This window comes from Festucalex cinctus, chromosome 1, assembly GCF_051991245.1.
Source record: "Festucalex cinctus isolate MCC-2025b chromosome 1, RoL_Fcin_1.0, whole genome shotgun sequence".
Lineage (NCBI taxonomy): Eukaryota > Metazoa > Chordata > Actinopteri > Syngnathiformes > Syngnathidae > Festucalex > Festucalex cinctus.
This window is the reverse complement of record NC_135411.1, coordinates 2156479-2177641: the sequence shown is the minus strand read 5'-3', so window position 1 is coordinate 2177641 and position 21163 is coordinate 2156479. Positions and strand designations below refer to the sequence as shown.

At 41.0% G+C, this 21163-nt stretch overlaps 2 protein-coding genes across 9 annotated transcripts in view; both read right to left on the bottom strand.

Moving 5' to 3' along the window:
- Positions 1-11019, bottom strand: part of dlg1b (discs large MAGUK scaffold protein 1b) — a 41225-nt gene extending 30206 nt beyond the window's left edge. For 3 of the 8 annotated variants that reach the window (XM_077505746.1, XM_077505770.1, XM_077505792.1), the window contains exons 1-4: positions 10580-11019; positions 8078-8209; positions 2575-2732; positions 1227-1298 (exon numbers count right to left, since the gene is read on the bottom strand). In XM_077505746.1, the coding sequence (XP_077361872.1) occupies positions 1227-1298; positions 2575-2732; positions 8078-8209; positions 10580-10598 (381 nt within the window). In that variant the 5' untranslated portion in view covers positions 10599-11019. The remainder of the gene's footprint in view (positions 1-1226; positions 1299-2574; positions 2733-8077; positions 8210-10579) is intronic. The other 5 variants (XM_077505756.1, XM_077505782.1, XM_077505740.1 and 2 more) reach the window with 4 other exon arrangements.
- Positions 11020-16716: 5697 nt separating this feature from the next.
- On the bottom strand, positions 16717-21159 carry ptmab (prothymosin alpha b). The gene is made up of 5 exons (XM_077507496.1): positions 20993-21159; positions 19806-19871; positions 19075-19165; positions 18669-18757; positions 16717-17374 (listed from the first exon to the last, which is right to left on the bottom strand). The coding sequence occupies exons 1-5, from the start codon at positions 21035-21037 to the stop codon at positions 17330-17332; spliced, it is 336 nt and encodes a 111-aa protein (XP_077363622.1). The 5' UTR covers positions 21038-21159; the 3' UTR covers positions 16717-17329.
- Positions 21160-21163: the final 4 nt, after the last annotated feature.

Below are 21163 nucleotides of genomic sequence, written 5' to 3'. Positions count from 1 at the left end.
CGGACCTCCGTGGGAGCCACGCGGCATTTGCGGGCGGGTGAGAAAAGGCAAAATCTCCCAAACGCTCAACGCTCACGTTATGCAGTTTGCGCACGTCATTGAAATGTACAACACTTTCAAGTTTCATAAGAATTTGAACGATCGGTGTTTGAAAATAAACACTTTTGAACACGTGAAAGCAATTACAGTGCCTTGCAAAAGTATTTGCCCCCCCTTCAACTTTGACCTTCGGAGCACCCAATTAACCTGCCATGCTTGTCTCTGGAATGTGGGAGGAGACCGGAGTACCCGGAGAAAACCCACGTGGGCACGGGGAGAACATGCAAACTCCACCCAGGAAGGCCGGAGCCGGGACTCGAACCTGAGTTAATAATAAAAATAATAATAATAATAATAATAATAATAATAAACTCCAACTAAAGTAGCCCTTGACAACAACTAGAAGAGTCTGTTAATCTCAGACTGGGCATGGTGTATCTTGCAACAATACAGACCAAGATTAGAAACCGACTGGACAGACCGAGATTGGCTCCAGATAAGAATCAGGATCCGAAATCAACTCCAATACTACAAATAGGATAGTACAAGAGGTGACGACAATCACACCAGAGCAAAACATCCCACTGCAAGATATGCAAGTGTGCGACTGTCGCTGCTTATTCGACTTCCTGTCGTGTCATCACACGCCACGGCCGCCCGCTCAACGCGTCACCACCGTGTGGGCGCGACTCCGACACGCGTTTCCGCGCCGTCCAGGGGCCACCGCGTGATCGCGAGGGCCACCGTTACCTTGGCGACGTGGAGGCCGGCCGCCACATTGGCTGCGAGAGCCAGTCCACGTGAACGCCTACAGGACACGCTCACGACGGGGTCAAAGGTCACGTCGGGACAACAGATAACCTCACACACAAACGCCAAGTCCAAATGGGCGCATATGGACACGCGCGCGCGCACGCACGCACACACACAGGAGAGCGAGATGCGATGGAGCAAACCCGGCGTGCGTTTGATGCATGATGACATCATCAACACGAACATGTCACAACCAGCCAGCATCGGGTAAACTCGCGCTCGCCGGCGTGCGCGACAATTTAGCCGGCACCGAGCCGGGCAAGCGCGAGCCCCGCCCCCCTTGCATGCTCCCACCCAGATGATTGGATGCGGCATGCGGAAGCCCACCGGCCAATGAAACCCCGCCCCCTCCCCCCTCCCCTCACGCTACTTACTTGAGCGTCACTCTTTGGCGAGCGCGAGGCCTGCACCAACATGTGCAGGATTTCGTTTAGGAGGGCCGAGTCCTGCCGTTGGCGGCAGCGGGTGGGGGGGAAACACAGAGATTGCCTTCATCATCATCATCATCATCATCATCATCATGGATACAAGATGAAAACACTCCAATTCAGCATTGCTGAAATCATCCATCAGCAACACAAGCAGACAGACAATATTACAGTACTCAGGCATATTATTTATCCTCTGCGTAGAACACTGCCATTAGTGCTGTACTGATGAGGCGTTGAGATGCCTCAAAAGGCAATAGAATTTATCTTACATGACCCCCTGGTGGCCACACCACAAGATGCAGAACAAAAACAAAAACAAATTTAATGATGTCGTTACATTTTTTTGCAAAGTACTACATTATAGAGAGCTACATTTATTCATTTATATGCTGGACTATTAGGGGCAGGTGAGTACTGATAGCAGGGGCCGATAATAGTATAATAATATCATGATATTAAAACTGCCACAATATATGGTCGTCGTCACGTTACGATAGTAAAAGCAGCACATCTGTTAAATAAATAAATAAATAAATAAATAAATAAATAAATAGTCGGGTTGATTTCCATTTGTGCAATTCTAGCACCCTCTGGTGGCTAGTTTTTTTTAGTGCAGTTTAATTTTCATAATGTTTTGGCCCTTCTGTGTTTAAAATTCACGTTCATGTTCAGATGAAGGAGATCGTGAAGTGAGTCAATATGTGGAAGTACTCGATGTGCGCTCGCTTAAGCAAGTTTAAGGGGGAAATCATCGGGCATTTGGATCTCACTCTGCTTCATCTATCCTTCCTTCCTTCCTCTCTTTAGTTTTGACTCTGGTCTCTTGAAAGCTCAACCTGTTGGAATTTTGTGGGTTTCTGGGGTTGGTGAGTGAAAGATTCTGGTTTTGTAACCATGTGGGTGTGGGCAGGTGGTGTCTGGTTGGTTGGTGCTGGATTTCAACTTTGATTCATCTTTTCTTTCCTTTGATCTTTTCTCTGGTTCCCCTGACCTTCTGAACTTCACGACTCTGGCGAGACACTCTCAATTCTGAGCTCACAAGAAAAACAAATAAATAAATAAATAAATAAATCAGCTCACAAGTTTCTCGAGGACAAAGAAAAAAAGATATATAAAAAAATAAAAATAATATAAAATGAAATAAGATAAAAATAAATCGACTGTGTTTAAGGTGGTGAAACCACTAAAACAAGCAGGACTCAGGCCCTGGAGGACCGAACTTTGCCCATGAACGTCGCGTCGCGCGAGTTGCGTGAAAGGGGAAGAAGGGTGCGCGCGAACGGCGTCTTACCTCGATGCTGGTGCTAAGGCTGGGCAGCGTATCGGAGGTGACGGTGGCGCTCTGAAGGCTGGAGAAGTCCCACAGGGCCACGCCCTCCGCCACAGGCTTGGAAGACTCCGCCCACCTCTGGCTGTCCAATAAGGTCACTTCATAAAACTCTTGGATATCTGCAGACAATATGTTGTCATGGTAACACAAGCATTCTGGGGTGTGACAATTCGATGGGCGCCACCTTCTGTCTGCCCATGAAGATAAAAACTGCCTTTTTTCCTCCTCTAATTTCTATCATTTTTGACTGATATTCAAAACCTTTCTAACACGAAACTGCGCAACTTATCTCCACCGCAATTTTTTTTTCCAAAATAAAAAGTGAAAATTCCTTTTTTTTTTGTCTCTCTCTCAAAATTTCTACATTTCTTTATCAATACAACTCGTTCTAACTATTATACATTTCATCTAATCCTACTACTTTTTTTTTTTTTTTACATTTCAAAATAAAAGTCTCTCTCTCTTTCTCTCTCAAGTTGGAGGTTATACTTTGGATTTTTTTTTTTCCTTCAAAATAATACCCAAAAATGAGGATTTTTTTGTTTTTCTCGAATGTCATCATATTTTTTGACCAATTCAAACTGTTTCAACTTCAAGCTTCAGTTTATCCCTGGGGGTAGGGCTGTGCAATTGATCGAAATTCAATCACAATTTCAATTATTACACTCCACAATTACAAAATCAGCATAATCGTAAAAAAACAAAACAAAAAAAAACAACAGATTATTAATAGTAATTTTTGGTGTTTAATTTTATACATTTAAACCTAAATATTAAAAAAAAAAAATTCATCCAAAAGGAACTTGCATTAGTATTTCAAAGATTATCCATCCATCCATCCTTCCATTTTCTTGACCGCTTATTCCTCACAAGGGTCGCGGGGGGTGCTGGCACCTATCTCAGCTGGCTCTGGGCAGTAGGCGGGGGGACACCCTCAACTGGTTGCCAGCCAATCGCAGATTTCAAAGATTATTTGTTTTAATATATATATATATATATATATATATATATATATATATATATATATATATCGATTCAGCCGCATATTGAAACGATACAAGAATTGCGCGCTGTAATATCACGATATATTGACGAATCCATTTTTTTTTGACACCCTTGACAGCAAAGAACATTTTAGAAAAATGTTTATTCAATTCATAGCAGATAACAAAAAAAAAAATTCAAAGAATATTTATTCATGAGCAGCTGAAATTCACTTTTTTTTTTAGTTAATGCAAAGAATATATATAATCATCAGCAATTAATTTGACTGGTGATTAATTGTTGCACCCAAGGTTATTAGAGTTAAGTAAAACTAATGAAAAAACTCAAACTAAAATAAAAAAAAAACATTCTGTTAACGAAATAAAATCAAAACGAAAACGCTTTTTAAAAAAAGAAAACCAACTGAAACTACATTTTATCTTTACAAAACTAACTAAAACTATAGTCATAGCAAAAATGTTCTTCGTTTTCGTCTTTGGTAATGAATTGAATGCATGAGCCTTTGGGGATGATTTGAAATGTGATTTCAAGTACATTCATTTTGATAATAACCACCGGAATAAGAACGTTTGAAAGTGACGTAATTTCGTAGCAGCCAATAGAAAAAGCACCAAAAGATGACGTTGTTCCCATGCTGTTTCTTGTTTCTTGACTTATTTAGTCATTTTTGCCAGTCAAACATTAATATTTTGCCTGTAATAAAGTTAATATTTTCATTATTTTTCATGTACAATTAGTCAAGCTCACGGCTGTGATTGGTCACCTGAGCCCTTGTGATGTCATTTTCAGTCGACAGCAAGTTGCAGTAGGTACTAATTGTACGTGAAAAATAATGAAAGTATCAAATTAATTATTGACAAAATATTAACTTTTATTGCTATAATGGGCTAAATAAGTGAAGTATCCCAAAACACCAAAAGATGACGTCGTTCCCATGCTGTTTCTTAAATGTTATGCACAAGTAATCCACAAAAAAAAATAATAATAATACTGAAATTAAGTAAAACTAAACAAAAACTAAGCATTTATGAATTAACTAAAACTAATAAAAGCCAACAAAACCACCCTGAAAACTAATTCACACTAACTCCATTTAAAAAAACAAAACTCAAAACGAACTAAAAGGAAAAATTCCCAAACTATAATAAGAGTTGCGCCAGACGAGTCAAGATGCTCACAAATGGTGTCGTGGAGACAAAAAAAAAAAAAAGTTTATTTTGAGAACGTGTCAAGAGGATTATGAAAAAAAAAATAATAAATAAAGGAGGTAAAAATAGATGAAAGATTGACAAGAGTGACGCTTGAAGTAAAAATACTCGACTCCCCCACTTTGTGTTCCTTTTTGATGGAGTCCAGCCGGCAACTGCTTCAAACGTTGACAAATTCAACACTCAAAAGTCCTCTCAGGACACACAAACACACAATATGGAAGCGCGTGCGTGCGTGTTGTGAAGTGGTCGGCATGCATGACGGACCAAGAGGAGAAGAAGATGAGCAGAGTTGATGTTTGCCATCTGCTGGCGTGGATGCAGGCCAGAAAAAAAAAAAAAAAAAAAGGAAGAAGGACAAGAAGAACACGGTGGAACACAGTCTCCTCTGGGGGGCGGGGCTGGATTAATGGGGCGGGTTGTAATGGTCATGTCCACAGAGGGATTACAAGCGAGCCGTCCTGCCGCTGCTGTTGCCTCACTTTCTCCCTCTCTGGGACCGACTCGGCAAACTCGCCTCCTGCTTCCAAGCAACAACAACAACAACAACGACGACGACGAAAGCGGCACCCGGACACCACACGCACCCGCCACGTTTCCACAATAGGGTTCATTTGATCCACCATTTGGAAATGTATTCTCAGTTTCCATATTACATCTTCTACGATATTACCGGTGTATTTTTTTGGGGGTGATAAGAATTTGAAATATGGCGAAATTGACGTGGTGACGTCATCCATAACATCACACGTCATGTTGTCCATTTGGATGGACATGTGTCGTTTGCTGCTGCATAAAAACAATTCCGGAGCGTGTGGCAAGTTGTTGATGAGACGCACTTCTGATGAAAAATAAAAAAGCAGACGGTGGTTGCATAATAGTGAAAGCGTTTGCGTATTTTTTGGCCAAGATAAACAATCCGCGGTGGTCATTTTACCGTGACTGGTAAGTCGCCGCCGTAGTTGACGTGACTTTGTGATGCTAACCGGCCGCTAAGCTAACGTGCTCTCAACGATAAGACCTGCACGTTGCTATCGCGCAGCGCCCGAAAAGTGCACGTTTGTGTTATTCATACTTGATAGTAATGGCTACAAACAATCACGGCATGTTCTCGCTCCTCTGATTGACCGATCAGGGACATTCACGGCAAAATAACGCTCGAGGAGGGTTGCCGGTTACGGCAAAATAACCAGTGCCAAAACAATCGTGGGGTGAAAAATGTTTTTTTAATAATGCCTGCGTGGGATGTACAACGGATGACGCCACAAGCTGGCTGCTATTTTGTCACTGTTTTTTTTGTTTTGTTTTTTGCCTCTACAACAGCAGGGCTAAACCACACAGGAGGAAAAAAATGGACTTTCTTGACTCATGCAATTTGCCACTGACATCCAAAGATTTGTGTTTTCTTTGTATCTGCTAAGTAAATGTACTTGAATTGCTTTAACACTAGCACTACTCGAATTCTAAAACAACTGGATCTCCCAGGGCAGTCATTTTGACGGGTTCCACTCTCTCCTAATAATAATAATAATAATAATAATAGTAATGGCCTAATATGGTTATTACTCGCTGTTTTGAATAGCGAATGAAGCCCCTCTCTTGCTTTTCTGTGGAAAACGGGCGTGTTCATTTCGATTGTCAGGCTTGTACTGCCAAAAACGTCACGACTCCATCACATCTACGAGCGCATTTTTTGACTCTCAGTTTTGACTGGACCTGGAGCTGCGTCGCCACTTCCAGTGGAGCGGTACACGGCTCCTTTTAGCAGGGGTGGGCTGGTCTTGTTTGGACTTGCTGTCTGAAAACTGCCGCGAGATCCAGCGACCATTCAATGTGATTCGTTAGTCTCTCTGAATATAGCTGTGTAGTTTCCTCTCTAAGTGTAGTTTTTCATTTGAATTCAACATGGTGATCCAGCTTGTATCCAAAACCAAATGCCTCCACGTTGAACGGTAGTTGCTACGGAACTACGGAAGCCCAGCGGCGCAACCCAATGGTCGCAGCAACGTGAAAAATGTACATTGAAATGAATAGAGCAGTCAAATTGACGGGTGTGGAGGTAAAGTAGTAATTGCGCCTAAATATTTTTCTATTTTTAATACAATAAAATGGCAGTGCAGTAATGATATAAACAGAGAAAGAAAAATCCAAAAGAGCAGTAACATGGTTGATCTGTGTAACAGAGTAACAACAAATGCAATTTTGAGAAGAGTCAAAATGACGGCTCTGGGAGATCTAATGAAGCAGTTACCATATGTTATAATTAAACTTTGCACAGTAAAAACTACCTGGTCTGTTTTTTCATTTACATTTCATTCCATTTCGGTTGCTATATTTGCACTTTGTTTACATTTCAATTCTGGGGAAAAAAAAGGTGGCTTATATATTGTGCTCTAACTGAGCACCAATCACAAATCTATTGTTCAATAATTATTGGCAATATCATCAAAAATATCCGCAAATGTCTATGCTTGCCAAAGATGTCAGCTGTATTGAAGATCTGGAGCAAGTCCAAACAGCATGGGAAGGTTGTTGATAAACCAAGGAAGACATCTAAGCGTCAAGACAAACAACTAAAGGCCAGAGAAGATGACAAATGAAGAAGAAATGGGAGGAAGCTGGAGTCAATGTATGTGACAGAACTGTGCAAAATGGCTTCCAGGAAATGAGATTTAAATTCAGGAAAGCTAAAAGGAAACCATCATTGACACTTCAACAAAAAAAGAACAAGACTCTAACTCATTGCCAAAAAGTTATTGATATGCCTACGCAATCTTGCCCCTGTAAGGTTAGGCTTCATACGTTGAGCATGGAAAAATTTTATATTAAAGGACCATTAAGCCTTAATATTTTATTTCAATGCTTTTCAAACATGAAACGGATTGTTTGCTAAATACAGTTATAAGACTGAAGTTTCAGATAAATAAATACATTTTCATACAAATCTTATGGTACACATGTACACGTTTACTAATTAGTATTTCCTAAATTTAGGTAGAAAAAAAATATATCGCAATAATTGACTTATAGCTTCATATCGGGATTAATCGGTATCGAATTGAATCATGACCTATGAATCGTGATACGAATCGCCAACGAATCATCCCAAATCGCCATCCTCCCCACAATATCGTGACAATTATCCTATCATGGCCTTCACATCGTGATAATGTGGTATCGTGACAAGTGCAAAAAAAATCAAATAAAATTGTGCCGAGGAGCCGAAGGAATCTCCGGCGAGAGCGACGTACCGATGAGGGCCTGGAAGAGATTGCTCCGGAAGATGTCGATGACCCTCTGGATGGAGACGCGCAGCTGCCGCTCGTCGGCGTGCTGCAGTTTGGCTCGGTACTCCTCCAGCAGGGACAGCGCGCGCTGGGCGTCTGCACGGGAAAACGGCAAAAAAAAGAAAAAAAAAGAAAAACAGATGGTATCGTTATAACGTGACAACATCCAAGCTGATGCTCGGAAATGTCAAGCCATCCGGCACGCTGCAACCAACAAAACCATCCACTTTAGCGCTTTGCTCCCTGAAATCGGCCGCAAATGCTGATTGTTGTTTTCCAAAGTCAAAGTCAATGTCTGCTTTCATGGTGGACAACACAAATTGGAGATTTTACTTGGAGAGGCTGAAATTTATGAGGAATTGAGCAATTTCAACTTTATGTCGCTCCCACGCTGGTTTCCAAATATTGCGCACAAGTAACACGCATTAAAAAAATAAAAAATAAAATAAAATAAAACAAAACCACCCTGAAAACGAATTAAAACTAACGCAATTAAAAACAAAACAAAAAAACAATCAAAACTAACTAAAATGAAAAATTCCAAAACTATAATAACCCTGATGAGGGGACAGATGGACTCAGATGTCATGTCATGTACATTGTACTTTTTTGAGTTAAAACAACAAGAATGAGATATTACAATGTAGAAAAGAGTGGGGAAAACATATGGAGGTAAATATGGTGCAAAAGTAACTCATAAAAATTTTTTACCTGGAGGAAAAAGTATAAATTTGTATCTGGTGTTGTCATTTGTACCTTTTAAAAAAAAAAAAAAAAAAAAAAAAAAGTGGAACGGTAAAAATAAATAAATAAATAAATAAATAAATAACGTTAAAAAATGGATCTTTAAAAAAAAATGTACTAAAGAAAATTGTACGTAAAAAAATCTGTACATTAAAAAAAAAAATTAAAAAAAAAAAAAAACGTACGTAAAAAGAAAATTGTACCTATAGAAAAGAATGTGTACCTGTAGAAAGAAGTAAATTTGTATCTGTAAAAGTCATGATTTGAAACTTGTAGGCAAAAAAGTCACCACTTGGAGTCACAAGTGTTTTTTTATGACCTAAATGACGACAAGTTGTCAATTTCTACAGAAAATTTACACTTTTTTTCTACAGGTACAATTATTATTTTTTTTTTTTTTTACGTAAAATCTTTCAACATACACATTTTTTTTTTTTTTTTTAACGGATGTATTTTTTTTTTACTGGTATAATTTTTTTTTATGGGTATATTTTTTTAACAGGTACAATTTTTTTTAACAGGTATATATATTATATATTTTTTTTTTTTTTTTTTTTTTTTTTTTACGGGTATATATTTTAGGTTTGTTTTACGTGTATAATTTTTTTTTCTTACTTTACGTGTATTTTTTGTTTTACATGTATAATTTTTTTTTGTTTTACGTGTATAATTTTTTGGGGTTGTGTTTTACGTGTATAATGTTTTTTGGTTGTGTTTTACGTGTCTAAAAAAAATTTTTGTGTGTTTTACGCGTAAAAAATTTTTTTGGTTTGATTTAGGTGTAGAATTTTTTTTTTGTTTTAGGTATATAATTTTTGTTTGTTTTACGTGTATATTTATTTATTTTATTTTTTTTTTACGTGTATATATATTTTTTTGTTTTACAGGTACAAATCATTACTTTTACAGATACAAAATTATACTTTTTTCTACAGGAGAAACAACTGCTTACGTTGAACATTCAAAGTACTTTTTGGAGATAAACGCTGCACGAGAAGAAGATGAAGAAAACTAAGTTCAAGTAATCAGTTACTTTGCTAGGGAGAAATAAATTTGTTTTTCAAGTCATATATTACTGATCTTGAGTAACTTGCCCGACACACAGAGACCATACGCCTAACTTTTTTTTTTTAAATCTAATTTTAGCAAATAAATATTTTGTATTGCCATCATTCAATTGGCGAGAGAGAACCAAGAAGAAGACGAAAGTGTTCAAGTCTGCTTCTTCGACCAGCAGTGACTCGAGCTTGCCTCCATTTTGTTGCGTGTCAAACTTTAGCTTTTTTTTTTTTTTTTTTTTTTTGCAAGCTTTGCCTTTTCAAGAAGACGTGTTGTGAATAGTTTGCGTGAAGTTGGTCGTCAGCTGCTCCGTCACTCGCAACTCGCTTCTTTTTAGTTAGCACAGTCGAGCTAAAAAAAATAAATAAATTAAAAAAAAACCGCGGCTAGCTCAACCCGAGTCGCCTTGACGAACTCACGCGGGCCTCCGCGGCGGCCCGGTTCGGCCCGACGGAACGAGCCGGGCCCGCCTGTTCAATCATTAACATGGACTCCGCTTCGTCGTGCGAGATAGCGGCGACGCCATTTGGACTTTCGTCGTTCCCGGCGAGTAGCGGCTAGCATGCTAGCTGGGCTAGTTAGAAAGCGGCTTATGGGGTTACCCCGACACACGGCAGAACCGGAACCTTCGCCGACACCTTTTTTGAAGGCTAACGTCTTTACCTTTCTTTCGGACCGGCATGGCGCCTCCGCTCCGCTCCTTCTCGGCTCGGCTCGGCTCGGGTCGGGTCGGAGGCGCTCGGCTGCCGGCTTGGAGTTCGGCGGCCGGAAGCAGAACGTCCTGACAACAAGGCAGAATGTCGCCGTCCGTCCGTCTGTCCGTCCGACAAGCAAGTGGACAACTCCAAATTCCAAACTCGACTGGGTTGGGTGGGACGCGTCCCAGCAGCCAGCGCGAGTCGTCCCAAATGGGAAGCGCCAACGGTCCTGGACCGGACCGGACGGTGCCGCTCTTGGTGGTTCGTGACGTGACGTCCCGAACCGCGCGCGCGCGCACACACACACACAGAGGTCGACCCGACCCGAACCGAACCGAGCTGTTCCCCGCCCTGTGTGCGCGTGACAGCCGAACTTGCTTGTGCTCAAGTCGAGCCCGCGCGCGTGCGTGCACAAGATGCAGGGACGTGCACGCGCTCTCAGTGCGTTCGTGTCAAAAAGTTGGGAGAAAGAAAGAAAGAAAGAAAGAAAGAAAGAGAAAGAAAGAAAGAAATCCCTCCGCCTCCATCTTCTTCTTCTTCCGCGCGTCCTTCCTTCTTCTCGCTCCTACTTTTTCTTCTCTTGTGAGGGATGCAGGAAAAAAAAATGTAGTACTTGTAAGAACCAAGTAATCAGCTAAGTTACTTGACTTCAAACTTGAAATATCACCTTTTTGTCCCCCAAAACTGTACTCGTAAGAATAGAAATGTACTGTTACTCCAGCTGTGCGATAATTGGCATTTTGGTATCGACCGATACCAAGTAAATACTGACGCCAGTATCGCCGATACAAATACCAAGTAGTTTTAGGTTAATAAAATATGGCGTTTGAAATTGTTTGTCCTATTAACTTACTTTTTTTTGTTTGCAAATTAGACTTTCTTGTTAGGTTCGTAAACACGCCATAATAAGGCTGCATGATAGAAGTATGACGATATATTGATATCGCGATAAATCGTAATACTTTGTCTCCCGATAGATTATTGATACGCCTACGCCAGTATTGCGATATTTGTCATTTATAAACAGCCACTAATAACGTCTCCATTGTTCATGACTTAGTGAGGATTTTTTTTCCCATTCACTCACTCACAGAAGCTTACATGTGTGAATGAGTGAGTGAAAAAAAAACATTCGTGCGTGCTTTCAAATTGCCGTGGGAGTGACGTCACAGCTGACACGCTGGCCCGGCCCCGTTTGCAACACGGTGCATTTTCCTGAGTGAAACCGGCAGACAGCCCCTTTAACGATGATTTGATGATGATGATGATGATGAAGCTTTATTACAGACTCAAAGTCCAACCACAAACAGACCAAATTCATAATAAAAAAGAAAAGCAAAAATACATATACGTACCAATATACACTAAGAAGCTGTTTTATTTATTACATGAGCTAACTTGTTTTAGCATCTTCTAGAGTTGCTAACTTTTGCTAGCATGCTCACTGTCATTTTCTAAATTCCTTTATTACATGAGCTAACTTGTTTTAGCATCTTCCTAGTGTTGCTAACTTTTGCTAGCGTGCTCACTGTCATTTTCTAAATTCCTTTATTACATTAGCTAACTTGTTTTAGCATCTTCCTAGTATTAACTTTTGTTAGGTTTCGATCTGCGAAATTTTTACATTAACTTCTGACAGCATGTTCACTTAGCATTGCTAACTTGTGCTAGCATGTTGACTTCTAAACTCTCTTTGCATATTTAGTAGCCTTGCTCACATGTTTTAGCATGTTGTTCCCTAGCATTGCGTCAGCTGGAATGCGCGTTTTGGCGAACATGTGGCCTGCAAAACTGGCGACCAGTCGATGATTTGGTGACCTCCTCGCTGACATCCCAAATGTTTTTCTTTCACTTTCACGTTTCATTTTTTCATCTCGATGTGAGCGTCTGTGCCAAAGTACAGCAGCTTAGCGGAGTCCGATTAATTATGAGCATGTTGCGCCGCTGTGACATGATCACTAATCACTTCAGTGGCTCTCATGCTGTGGGAGGCCAACAAATCAGAAATCCGACCTGCACGCGCGCGCACGCACGCACACACACAGGCCGCGGAGCGCTAATCTGTGGACTTTCTGCACATTTCCCGCCCAACTGCTTGCGTTGCTCAGGACCAATTCATGTTATTTTATTTTAGTTAACTAAAAAAAAATCACATTAAAAAAAAACAATTAGGTTAACGAAATCAAATAAAAACGAAATGCTTTTTAAAAAATGAAAACTAACTGAAACTACATTTGATGTTGACAAAACTAACTAAAACTAACTCTAATTCTAGCAACAATGTCCTTTGTTTTAGTATTTGGTAATGAATTGAATGCATGAGCCATTGGGGATGATTTGAAATGAGATTTGAAGTCGATTTGTTTTGATATTAGCCGGAATAAGGACGTTTGAAATCGTGTCACATAGAAAGTGACGTCATCTCGCAGCAGCCAATAGAAAAGCATCAAAAGATGATGTCGCTCCCGTGCTGTTTTTTAAATTTTGCGCCTCCTCTCCTGTTTTTCTGATTATTTTTTCCCTGTTTTTCTGTATAATTTTTTCCCTGTTTTTTTTTTTTTATATTTATTTTCATGACAGAAAAAAATATTCAGTAAAACTGAAAAAAAAACAGAAAAAAATACTCAACCCCCCCCCCAAAAAAAAAAAGTCAGAAAAACAGGAAGTTTTTTTTTTTTTCAAGTGAATGCAATCCGCTTCTGTAGAACACTAATTAAAACAAACAAAATTTTAAGAAACAAAACGAAATAAAAACTAACTAAAATGAAAATTCCAAAACTATAATAAGTGCATTTGCGATATTCAAATCAATTATTGTACAAATGGACCAATTAACCCACCGACTGACGTGTAGCAAATCCTAATTGTTCTATTTTTTTATTTTGTATTTTTTATTAGTTTTAGTACAGGAAGTCCTCGAGTTGCGTCGGAGTTCCGTTCCGACGCTAGCGATGGAACCCCAATTTCAATTTAAGAATTTCCTAAAAAAATCTAAATTTATATCTAAATAATTTGCATAAAATACATTCAAATAGAAGTCCAAGTGTTTGCCGATGTTTGTCGGTGTCTCTCCTTTCTGCGATCGTTTTATGTCTATCTTGGTTTCCATGGTAACTGCTTTTCTTTTGGCTGGACCAACATTCATGGAAGACGTCGCTTTCTTCTTCTTGGTGGCCATGATGTGGGAAAAAAAGAGGAAGCAAACGCCAGAGATACTCCCACAAAGTGCACAAGCGCTAGCTAGCACTAGCTAAAGGCTAAATAGCGGAGGAGGAGCCAAAATGGTGGACCGGTCGTATCCGTTGTAAAGCCAAAACTCCTTATGTCGAGTGTGCCTTAACTCCCAGTAATTATAGTTGGAGCTAAGTTTTACAAATGTAAAATGTACTTTTTGTTTTGAAAGACTGTTATTGTGTGAGTTAGTCTCGGTTGTTGAGTTTCTCTGACGTCACCTCGGGCGGGTGTCGGCCCTGCGCGCGTGCGCGCTAGCATGAGAGAGTGAGTCTGTTGTTGCCCTGGCAACGGGGACAATGACACCGGGTCGGGACAGGCGCGGTACTGACTGACTGACCGGCAACTTTTTGCCATCCGCGGATGAACACGTGACCCCTCCCTCGCTCATGCAGACGCACAATGACGCCGTTCAGGTCTTGTTGTTCCCAATGACAATCTGTCCAGTGTGCGCTGGCCGCGCATGCGCGCGAGTGCGTCAACTTGTGCGTCACGTGCTTATTATGCAAATGTTTGCTGTTGAGCTGTGAATGACAACAAACTTTTGGATTGTTTCTTCGACGTGTTGTGGTCTTATCATCAAAATCAAATTATTCTTTTTTTTTTTTTTTGCTTGAGTCATCCATCCAAATTACTTGGCCACATTCAATTATGGGAATTCAATTTGAATATACATTACAGTGCAATCGCCAAGATACGTGACACAAGGTTCACGATTACGATGATCTCACGATATGACGATATAGCACGATTAGTGATATATTGCTCAGCTAATAAATCCAAAATACCTTTAAAAAACCAAGAGACCAGCTGGTCTCAAATGTCGTCATCATCATCTTCATCAGTGTCTGCTTCATCCGTCCGGACGTCCTCTTGCGGCTCTCGGCTATTTTCATGGCCGAGTCCCAAGCTCACTACACCAAGCTAAGCTACATGCTACAAACGCGCCAAGTGCGCATGCGTGGCTACGGACATGCGCAATCGCAAGTAAGTGCCTCAATATTACAGACTGCTGGTTGTTTAGATGCATTGCAGTCATGTACTACATTCCTTTAGTACATGTATTACAGAAGCTAAGCAACTTCCTACTATTGCTAACTTTTGCTAGCATGCGTTCTTTCATTTCTAAATTCCTTTCGCACATTTATTATGTTAGCTAACTTGTTTTCAGTCCAAAACTTTTGAGCCTAGTTTAACTCCTTGGTTATACTAACACACATTTCCACATGACGTAGCACAAAATACTCATTTCGAGGTTGCCAGGTTAGCCCGCTAACACCGAAGACTGAACACAAGATCAAATAAATATGATAAAGAGATTTATATAATGCTGAAGAATGAAAATTGTGGTCATTTTATAGAGAAAGAAGTGTTGAACATGCAGAATGAATAATTCATGATCAGGCTACCATGACAATTGTTAAATCATTGAAGAAACATTTTATTAATCGTGATATCAATCCCAATGAAAATAAACATGATGATTTTTTTTTTTCCCCCATAATCGTCCAGCCCTAAAATTATGAACTAGAGCTCATTTTTGAACTGAACAAGTTGAAATTTTTTCCGTTCTAAACAAAACAGTTCGTGGTTGTGGTTTGCACAACGTCACGTGACGTGACGCATGCGTGAACGTGTCCAGTTCCTTGGGGCGGGGTCTATTATCGCCACGTCTGTTGCTCGGCGCGCTTGCGGTTGTCAGGGTGATGGGTCAGCTGACATAAAACCCCGCCCCCACCTGTCCTGAACGCCGTCGGGGACATGCTGCTCCACAGGGACCCACACGATCGACGTCATTTGTTCGAAGGCGGCGTCACGTTTTCCGTTCCCGCCAAATGAAACAAAAGCGACCTTAACTGATCAACAAATCGATCCTTTTTCCTCCCCAACGCCGGAATCGAACCCCGAGCCTGGGAACCGCGAGGCAGACGCGCCTTTTCCACCAGGGGGCGCAAAAGGGACGTTGGAGTGTCGTTGGCCGGTAAGGGAGAGACATCTAGTGGCCAAGCGAGGCATTACAGACAGTCCTCCTTTGAATATCCTGTCAAATAGTTTTTTTTGTGAAATACTGGTTGTGATGTGCATCTGAATTGCTTCTTTGGCTCCCAAATTGGAGACGCTTGCGCAACTTTTTTTTTGGGAAATGTGCTTATGCTCGCAAGACGTTTGCAAATTTATTTTGGACAATATTGTTGAGAGATGATGTCCTCAGTGGATTGTTTATATGTACTCATGTGTAATGCTGCTCTTGTGCCACTGGGAGGCGCTTTTCTTTTACTTCCGTGTTCCTCCTGACTGTTGAAAGGCTGACGTGTTTTGTTGATCGTCACAATAAATAAATAAATACGCCATACTTGGCTAAAGAAACTTTATCTTTCCGTCATCCATTCATCGTTAAGCTGCCAAAACTGAACAAATATCTTTTGTCATCTTCAGCTTTCGGTATCGCCATATTTGTAAGTGACTATACAGCCAACTAGAATGGCTCCATTGTGCATGACATACTGAGCAATGACTTGGTGGGCCACTAGGGGGAGCGCCTCAGAAGAGTGGCGGGGAAATGGACGCAAGTCTTCCGGCTTCAAGACTTTGTACTTTTTACAATTTTTATATTTATTATTTTTCTACATTATAGATATTTATATTATTTTTTATGTTTATTTTATTATTTGATTGTTATTTATATGGTTATTTTATAAGTTTTATGGCAGATGATCGTGGATTTATGACCTGAGCGATAGATCGATAATGGCGACATCGTCATATCGTGAGATGACGGTTATGGCGAGCCTTGTTTCGCATATCGTATCGTGAGGTAGCCAAACTTTCGATTGCTTTCCAAAAGAAGAAGAAGAAGCAGCGGACGAGTCGTCAAAGTTCAAAGTCACAAAATAAAAGTGTGGTTTATTGTCAAACAACAAACTTTTTGCACGTACACCAACAGAGGCGGCCGGAAAACAAGCAGAAGAAAAAGAAGAAGAAAAGAAAAGAAAGAAAGCGACTCTTCTTTTCTTTGCCGCTTCCTCCCATCCGAGCAAGCAAGCAAGCAAGCAAGCAGGCAAGCAACACGTCGGCTTTTATTTTCATTTTATGATACAGCTCAAGTAGGAAGATGAAATGCAAAAAAATTGACTGGAATGTTCGTCGAGACGTTTTTGTGTCTCGGTTTGTGGGCGCTCCAAAAAAGATCTGCTGAAAGCGAGGACCCGTCTGCCTCCTTTGCCAACCATATGTACAAAAATAGAAAATGTAAATAAAAATACAAACTAATTCTCCGCTGTTGTCGTCGTCGTGGTGGTGGAGGCCGGATTGTGCGTGAGGACGGCGGGTGGGGGTGGGGGGGGCGTTGAAATCTAACTGGCTAAATGACCCGACCACGTTTTTCGTTCCTTTGGATGAGCGCTCCTCCGGCCCCGCCCCCTGAGCCCAAACACAGGAAGCGGCCCGCCACCGCCGCCGCCGCCGCCGCCGGAAGCCGCCGCCATCAATCGTCGTCGTCGGTTTTCTGCTTCTTGGTCTCCACCTCGTCCTGGTGGACACACAAAAAAATACAACAAATTTCAATTTTGTCTTGACGAAAATTCATTCAAGTTTTAGTCATCATTCAGGCATATTTGACTTTTTTTAATCCAATTTTAGTCCACGAAAATAAAGAGCAAATTTAGTTGACTAAATTGACAGTTTCGACAAAAAAAACAAAACAATTTTAGTCGACTAAATTGTAATAATAAATTAATAATATATACAGAAAATAAAATAATAATAAATTAATAATATATACAAAAAATTAAATAAAAATAATAAATTTTAGTCAACTAAATTGTTACAATAAATGAATAAAATACATACAAAAATAAAATAAAATAATCAAAGAAATTTTACTTGACTAAATTGACAGTTTCGGCAAAAAAGCCATTTCAGTCAACTAAATTGTAATAATAAATTAGTAGTATATACAAAAGAAAATTTCATCAACTAAATTGTTACAACAAATGCATAAAATAAATTTCAAAAATGAAATAATCAAATAAATTTGAGTCAACTAAATTGACAGTTTCGACAGAAAAAAAAGAGAAATTTTAGCCGATTAACTTATTATAATAAATTAATAAAATACATAAAAAATAAAATACAAACTAAAATAATACATTTTAGTCAACTAAATTGTTCAAATAAATTAATACATAAAATAAAAAATACATTTTAGTTGACTAAACTGACAGTTTTGCCGATATTTTCATGCGTTCATATTGTCAGCATACATTTAAACATTTATACAGCAAATAATAACACCTATTTGTAAATATAGTTTAATATGCAAGACATTTAATACAAAAGCGTCTTTATTAATTGTTTCAATGAAATATGTTGAACTGACAATAACAACATTTGGTTTTCTCCTAAATCAAAAAGTGCATAATTGCTTGTGATTAATCTTACAGCTGCACATTGAAATAAATAAAACTCAATAAATTCCTTAAATGAAATAAAGTGCAGTCAACATTTTGTTTTGTTTTTCTTTTCTCCCACTTGACTTTCATTCCTTCTGATTGGATTGTGGGAATTTTCATCACTATGTTGTTTGCATTTTTGTTTTAGTCATTGACGAAACTTTTTGTGATTGTTGTCGTCTCAACGAATGGTTTCTATTTTAATTTCTGTTTACAATTTTCATCTGGGGAAAAATAATGTTGCGCCGAAAATTTTTCATTGACGAAATTATCACTGGTTACGGCGCCACAAGTGGACATTTGCCGTTCCGCCAACGCCGCAGTAAAAATGGTAATTATTTGTTTGTTTTTTAAATTCTTATTATAAATCACCTCGTCGTCATCTTCATCGTCATCATCGGCCGCCCGTTTCGTGCCGCCCTCCAGCTCGTCTTCGTCGTCCTCCTCGTCTTCCTCGTCCCCTGCGCGACGACAACAACGGCGGCGGTCAGCAGTCGCATTGGCGGGAACGAACGCTCGCCTGTTCGCATGCGAGCCGCTAGCACGGACGCGCACGTGCGAGCCGTTGAAGTCGCACGGCGGCCATCTTGCTACTCCCACCTCGCCGGCGTATTAACTACACGCTATACACACGAGACATATGGAGGTCGGAGGCACTTAGTACAAGGTCAGAGGTCAAGGGTGGAAACGTTTGTTGGGAGGAGCAATATGGCGGCCTCAACGGTCTCGGCCTATCGGCTGTCGCTCAGCGGGAAGGAGAATTTGCGGGTGTCGGCACCTTCTCCGTCGTCTTCCTCGTCCTCCTCGTCCACCTCGTCCACCTCGTCGTCGTCCTCGTCAAGGTCGGGCTCGCCGTTCTCTTCGTTCTCCTAACAACGCAAAACATTTCATTGACACTTGCCACATGATACTAAAGCTTTAAAAAAAAATAAAAAAAGATCAATTCAAACGAATTTTCAACATTTGATGAAAAAAAAAAAGCCATTTGTTTGGCTGTCATTTTGGAAATAGCGCTTTGGCGCCCTCTCGTGGCAGCTCAGTGCCAAGAAACAATGATGTGAAATAATGCTTACAGCCATCATGGTGTCAAGGAACTATGTAGAAGTGCGGGGAGGTGTTTCATTTGGACATAAGTAGTGCTTTGCCACCATATAAATAATTAAAGATAGTAAACTATCTGCCCTGTGATTGGCTGGCAACCAGTCCAGGGTGTTATAACCCCGCCTACTGCCCAGAGCCAGCTGAGATAGGCTCCAGCGCCTCCCGCGACCCTTGTGAGGAATAAAGCGGTCAAGAAAATGGATGGATGGAATATTTTTGAAAATAGCGCGTTGGCGCCCTCTTGTGGCAGCTCAGTGGCAAGAACCTAAATTTAAAAAAAAACAATTCGAATGTCGTGCTTTAAAATAAATAATTTCCCTCTTTCGACATGACATCAATACCGCAAACTCGTATTTTGTTGTGGCACTTTTGGCGTTTTTGTTTGACGAAAGGCAACGGTGACGTCACCTTTCCATTGGTGGCGGCATCTTTGCCGTTCTCCTCCTTATCTGCAAGCTTCTTCGCCTTCATTTCCTGGAAGAAAACAAACAAACATTTGTTGATTTCATCTGGTTTTCGAATCGAAGCTTCCTGTTGGGTCTCGTTTGGACACTGAGCATTGTGGGTATTGTAGTGCGCCAGCCGCCATCTGTCGCCAGACACGCCCGGGAAAGGAACCGCGTTACCCAGGATGCAACGCGCCATTGAGCTTCAAGTGGCGCCAAGGGGGAGGGGAGAAGTGACGTGTGTTTTAAAGGGGAGGGGGCTGAGTGTACATTTTGTGTGGTGGCGGGGGCGGGGGTGAGCGCGTGTAACGGAGGACAATAGAAGAAGACACATGGCCGACATCACACCGGAAAACTCCCGCTCGCTACTCAAGCGTAATAAAGAAAGACTAAATAAAATCGATTTTGACCTTCTTTCATTCATTCGTTTCCGACAACAAGTGATCCGACGAGCTCTTAAAAACGGCGGAACAAAAATCACGAAAAAAAAAAAAAGTCGAGCTTCCTTCGCGATCAGACCGCGCGCGCGTGCACGCAGCGCTCAACTTGAGCAGGTTGTGAAGCCAGCGCCGAGCGCGCGCACGCGCACCGAAGTGCTCCGCATTGCCCGCCTTTTCAAAGCAAGAATACAAATACAAATCAATCAATACATCGATGTGAAAGCTTCCCGCGAGTGGCGCGGAAAGCGGCCAGCGAAGCCGAACCCGAACTCGAACCCGGTCAACAAAACAGCGGGGTCCATTCAAAGCAACTTTCGGAACCGGAACCGAGCGACGAGAACGAGAAGGAGAAGCAGCCGAGCCGCCGGCGACAAACACTTTTTTTTCCAGCCCCGCGGCGGCTCGCCGGGATCCCGCTGCGGTGTCGCTCCGTCCGCCGGTTCTTCTTGGCGAGCGGAACCGAGCGGCGTGTTCGGAACAAAAGACGATCAAAGCAGGCAGACAATGAGGCTGAGCTTGGCGTCATTCGACTGACATCTGGATGCTCTTTTTATTCTTTTTATTTCTCGCTTCTTCGGAAGCCGCGAGCGACTATTGATTTTGTAATAATTGTTTTGTTGTTGTTATTTTTGTAAGGGCAGAGAGGGAAAAAAGTGCCGCGTGAGCCCGCGCACGCACCGTGACAAGAAATCACTCGTCGTCGTCTTACCTTGGCTGAGAGCTCCGACGCGGAGTCCACTTTGACGTCTGCCATTGTTTGAGGTGAATAAATTGAAGACGACGAACAAAAAAAAAGTAATAATTCCTCGGCGACGGCGTCCCGCTTGTGTTATTGTGCCAATGGCCAAGCAAGCTGGCGTCCGAGTGGTTGATATAGGCT

Coding starts and splice junctions, on each gene's coding strand:
- ptmab (XM_077507496.1), bottom strand. CDS start 21,037: ATGGCAGACGTCAAAGTGGACTCCGCGTCGGAGCTCTCAGCCAAG. Junction 19,872..20,992: donor CGTCGGAGCTCTCAGCCAAG/GTAAGACGACGA, acceptor GTTTTCTTCCAG/GAAATGAAGGCGAAGAAGCT. Junction 18,758..19,074: donor CGAGGAAGACGACGGAGAAG/GTGCCGACACCC, acceptor GTCGTCGCGCAG/GGGACGAGGAAGACGAGGAG.